Source organism: Anoplophora glabripennis, unplaced genomic scaffold (genome assembly GCF_000390285.2).
Source record: "Anoplophora glabripennis isolate ALB-LARVAE unplaced genomic scaffold, Agla_2.0 scaffold480, whole genome shotgun sequence".
Classification (NCBI taxonomy): Eukaryota; Metazoa; Arthropoda; class Insecta; order Coleoptera; family Cerambycidae; genus Anoplophora; species Anoplophora glabripennis.
Genome location: NW_019416566.1, coordinates 168,997 through 174,721, shown reverse-complemented (window position 1 = coordinate 174,721; position 5,725 = coordinate 168,997). Strand labels below are relative to the sequence as shown.

The window sequence follows — 5,725 nt, the reverse complement described above, 5'->3', positions numbered from 1 at the left end:
TATAAGCTTTTCAAATTTATAAAATTATTAATTTTTGTATCGTCCTATGGTTTTTTAACGGCATATTACTTAAAAATTATTTTACATCTTAAATAATGTTTTAGCAACAATGCCGACCATTTTCAATGATTCAATATAGCGGTTTGTATCCGGGGTATCTCACTCCTGTATCGACAAATATGTACGGCATTACTGAAAAATGTATGTGTAATGTCTGTATGATATTGTAAGTCTTATTATAGAAATGCCATACAGTAGTAAATAATTTGTATTAAGGAGAAAATAGTAGTAAAAATAAAATCAATTCTTGCAAGTAACACTTATTTGCAAAAATTTATTTTAAGCCATTCCAACCATTTTTTTTGTACGGCATTTTGTTTTTGTTGGTTATTGTTGTCAGTATTAACAAAATATATTAATGCCGTACAAAAATTTTGCACCGTGAAATCTTACTTTTCAGAGGGAAATTAATTTTCCTATAGTAAGCATGTTTCATGAAAAATGTACGGCATGGCCAAAAATGTCATTATTTTATAAAATAGAATTAAAATTACTGAATTTGATGTTGGTTCAAATCACCCCCATACGCTACTTACAAATAGAGGGTTGCACCCTGTATTCCTAACCCCTGTATCAGCAAGTACGTATGGCGTCGCTTAAAAGTTTATCTATGTATCGATCCGAAACTTGCGGTATAAATGCTGTATTTGCCGAAAACCACCCTCCCTTTGTGGACAGGTTTAGCTAACCTGTGTACTCACCTGTACCAACAAGAATTGACGGCATAGTTTCTAAAGTTATTGTTATATGTGGTAGTATTGATTTATAAGTAATTCATGCTGGGTCAAATGACCCCTTGAAAATTTCCGATGGGCTTGTACTCTATTACTGGCAAGCATTGCTTGCAGAAATTACTACTGGCAGAGAACAATCTACTATTCCATAGGTACGATAAAATCATGATAAGTGTTATACCTACTAGACGAAATAAAGCTTTTAACTAATAATATTGTTGAAAATAACTACTCTGCAGACTTCAGCTCTGTCTAGCATTGAAATACACCCGCAATATCTAGTCAACAGCATTTGCCCAAGTAATGTAAATTTCAACGATACTGTGTAAAGCTGAAGAAAATAAAAAGTAAACTATACCTGTTGAACTAAAAAAACAATTAAAACTAAAAAGAAGTAGAGAGTGAAAGTACATATAGAAAAGTAGTTTTATTTTAATTTATTTGAAATATCGAGACCTAATATCTTAATAATAATAGATTATGTTTTACTTGGCCTTGACCACTTTTTTATTCCTAGTTGGATCTGCAAGCTGCTTTTTCTTTTGTTGTTTGTTCTCATTGAAAACTTTTCTTATATACGCCATACGCTTTTTTAACACCTCCCTCCATCCGTACTCTAGGGCCATTCTTTTCTCTTCAATTGAGGGGGATCTGTTTAATATCTTCTGGAACATCATCAGCCAAACCAATTCCGTATTGCATAACTAATACAAAAAATATGCATTATTACATTGATTAAACTTGCGTTAAAAATACTGTTTTATTCAGTATGATTATTTATTAAAAATGAGTTTAATATTTTCAGTATTTGGTGTTAAACAAGCGAGGAAAATTACTTAAAAAAATATGTACATATTTACTATAGAAACACTGAGATACTGATTGTACCTCGAAAAATATTTTGTTGGTTTGCATCAATTTCAGCACATCATTTGCTCTCAAATATTTCAATATGTTTAAAAAAAGTGCAGTAGGTAAATTTTCCAGTTTTCTCTTTTTGTTTCCTAAATCCATGATATAATCAAACACATTACCGCCGAATATATTTTTTATTTCTTCTTGGAGAAATTTATCCTGTATCACATCTTCTAGTAAACAAATTTTTTGCTTTGGCATAACGTGGGGTCCGTGAGTAATTTTCCAAGCATTAATAGAAATCTGAAAATTAAGCAAAAATCTGTTGCATATACAGGGTGTTCCTTAATGATATGCGAATATTTAAGGGTCTGATTCTACATGAAAAATTAATGATAATTTGCTTTATAAACTATGGTCCAAAAAAACTATCATTATTTTCCTTGTAGAATTACCTTTTAATATTCGCATATCATTAAAGAACACCCTGTAATAAATATTAGATAAATGTTTTCCACGTGTAGATAAACATACAGTGTGTTGCGACAGACCTAGCACATTCAAAGAAAAAACATTTTTGGATCCACTGACTCCATCGATAACTCGGCTTGCTCTGCCCATTTTAAAAGTGTACAGGATAATAACAATAGCTGAATATACGCGAGCAGTTTTATTGACCGATTTGGCCGATTTATCGTTGAATTGCGTAAATTGTAAAGATAAAACTGCTAGTTTGGGTCATCAAGAAAAATTGTAAAATACCAAAATTTTGGCGGATAAATTGTTGTCAAATAATTTGGAGCGATTATTTTGTTACGTACACTAACACAGCGATCAAACGGCAGATAAATCTGTCGTGAATTATCGGGCGATATTTTGTAGAGCATCATCTGCGTGTTAGTACGTGTTGGAGGAAATATCTGCGCGATATGTTGTTACGGTTTATTTTTCATTTAGATTGGTCACTAAAACAAATTACGTTTAGGAAAAAAGCAGTAAATAGCTATTATTTCGTTAGGAGCGGACTAAACAGAGTCCAAACTTCATAGTAAATATGCGCTACTCTCACTCCGTCTTGGACTGCTGCGCAATGGTAACCATAAGCACCGTTGTACACATTTTACAGATGTAGGAGCGAGCTACGAGGTGTCCACGTATTCAGAGTTTTGCAACGAATTTTAAATTTTAAATACAATTTTTTTACTATGAAAATTTCTAAGGAGGGCGGCGCCCTAGAGAAATAGTAAAGTGAAATAGGCGAATTTTAAGGGTTTAATAAATGAACTTAATAATTTAATTAATATTTTGATAAATATTTATTTAGTATGACCTACTATCTACATTTAACTGTTTAACCAATATTAATTAGGTGGAATATTATAAAGATAAAGTTTGTAGTCAATAAACTAACTGATAATTTGAATAATGCCGTGAGGCACGCGTACTTTTTTACCAATGTGAAACTGCCTTATTGTGATATTCGATACCTTTTCTTTGCGTGAATTTTGTTGTATAATAGCTACTAGCTACTAGCTACTACAAGTCAAACACAAACTGGAATTACGTGCTGTAATTTACCTATAACTGGAAAATTTTATAGAAGTTTTGATATTCTGTAATTTTACGTATTTTGGCTTCTCATTTCAAATTTTTCATTTGCAACCTCTTTGCCGGCGGCGCCGTCAATTATAAATTGGGAAAAAAGAGATGTTTTAAGATATCTCTTTACTCGTTGCTTTTATAGCAAAAATAGTTATGTAACAAATTCAGGAAATCAGGAAATTTGCTTCAAAATAGGTTCTAACCATTTTTTTCATAAAACCGATCCGTTTTGAATAGTATGAAGTAATGAAGTAGAGTATATGGTGCGTTTTTTTTGTCTGTTGTTTCCCCAGTACCTAGGCCTAATCCACACATTAATTGATAAATGAAAATTACAATAATTTCTTTCGCTTTGATATGAGGGACCAGTTTTATCGATGTTTTTGATAGCTGAAGGCAACGAAATCGTGTGGGAATAATTCTTCTGGCGCAGTAACTTCTTATATACTTTCTGTATCGATTTCATTACACATTCTAAAATCGTATCGGTGTCTTCATCGTCATCACACAATGCTTGGGACTTGTTATCACATCTATTGTCACAGCAAATTATAGAACAGTTGAGCCCTGCTTTCCTACATCCACATGCTCCCCGACATCCTTTCTTGCATTTACAAGAAATTTATTTAAGGAGAACATCTGGAGCAGGGGCTTGGAGTGTAGTCAGAGGGACAAGACCATTGTTGTCTTTCTTCCATCCCCATTAATCCGCAGGTTTTTCGTTACCAATCCATTGCTGTATCTGATGATACGTTCGAAACTAATGTTGTTCTGCTGCTTCTGTAGGAAACAATGAACCGATGTTAAATGTATTCCTGTATGCTGATTTTATGAAGCATTGGTGCCTATAAGTGTTCAGAGGTATAAATTCCTTTTTATTATAGCCTTAAAGTCTGAGGAGAAGGTATTCTGCAGCTTTAGATACAATTTCTTTGTCAGCATATTTTTTTTTAAATACTTTTATAGCTTCGTGAAGGAGGGCGAGGTTAATGGTCATCCGAGCGGTAGGTTTAACACGTTAAATGCATAGTGTTTTACACGCTACGTAATTGGTGAGTTGTAATTCTTGTACGTGACAACGGTTAGTTTTATGAAAAAAATGATAGAGACCGTTTTTGTAGAGAAAATTGTGTAGTTTAATTAATTACAGAATTATTTTTGTTATAAAATCAACCAGTAACAAGATATATACAAAAATTAATTTCAGGTCACTTTTTTACGAGGTGACAAAATAAAAAATCGAAGAAAACAGTTCAAAATACATATAATCGCCAAATATCAAAACTTCTACAAATTTTTCCAAGCAAATTCATGAGGTTACTGGACTATGAATAAAATTGTTTTTTAAGTTACTCACGCATGAATTCGTTATGGTCAATCCGTAGTAATCCCTGCATGGTGCTGCAGCTCTTGCATAGAGTTGAAGAAGCGTTGACTGTTTCAGATTAGGTGTTTTAGTCATATATTAAAGTAATGAAAAAATAGAATACAATCTTTCTTGAAATTTTTGTCAACGTAGCATTTGACAATGACAATACGTCTAATTTTTATACAGCGGCTGAAGCAAAGTGACATAGAGCAACTTAAGTTGCAGATAGAATAATTGAAAAAAAAAAAGATTTTCTAATAGAATCTTATGTGGAATACCTACTAAACCATTTCCGAGATAATTGAACATACGCATTTCTTGCTTTTAAACCAAAAAAGAAATTGCCCAGACTTTTTATTTTTCTGAGTTTTGAGAATGTCAAAAACCAACGAGTAAAAAGTAGGTACCCCTTTCGTTTAGTGTGAAAAAATTAAAAATACATTTTTAACATTAACAGCTGTCAAAAAATAAAAATAAAGTTTCCAATTTATCTTTCAAGTGGCTGTAGCTCTTTTGTATAATACAGGATGTTAAAAAAAGAGTGTAAAATATTTATTTATTTATTTATTTATTTATTTATTTATTTATTTATTTACAAATAAGGGAATCCAACAGAATTTCTATAGAAATTCCAATTATAGGATACCACTTAAGATTACATTAACCATATAACTATGTGCATTGCATACAAACAGAAAAAGAGAAGAAACATACTCGTATGTACTTATGTGTAAAAAAGAAAAAATGTTCATATGTGATAAAGAAACTAATATCTAAGGAAAAAATATATAATCTAACAAACATAAAAAAAGACAATAAATTTTTAACAAAAAACATCAATAGCACAGCGCCTGACTTGATTAAATGATTTATCAAACAAATCTATGTGACTGAAATACTCGTTGTAGTTTTTCTGGATTAAAGTAATAGGTGAATTACAACTATAATTATTAGGATTTACATTTAAATAAAATAAGTTTGTTGATCTTGTTGTACGAAGCTTTATGTTAAAATTAAGCCTACTTAAAATATAATTACAGTCAATATTACCATTTAGGAGTTTGTATAAAAATAAAACGTACGATATTAATCTACGAGAGGATAA

General features: G+C 31.3%; 1 protein-coding gene across 1 annotated transcript; it reads right to left on the bottom strand.

Moving 5' to 3' along the window:
- Positions 1 to 1,265: 1,265 nt before the first annotated feature.
- LOC111691709 lies at positions 1,266 to 4,713 on the bottom strand. The gene is made up of 3 exons (XM_023454945.1): positions 4,609 to 4,713; positions 1,683 to 1,952; positions 1,266 to 1,498 (listed from the first exon to the last, which is right to left on the bottom strand). The coding sequence occupies exons 1-3, from the start codon at positions 4,711 to 4,713 to the stop codon at positions 1,280 to 1,282; spliced, it is 594 nt and encodes a 197-aa protein (XP_023310713.1). The 3' UTR covers positions 1,266 to 1,279.
- Between the last annotated feature and the right edge of the window lie 1,012 nt (positions 4,714 to 5,725).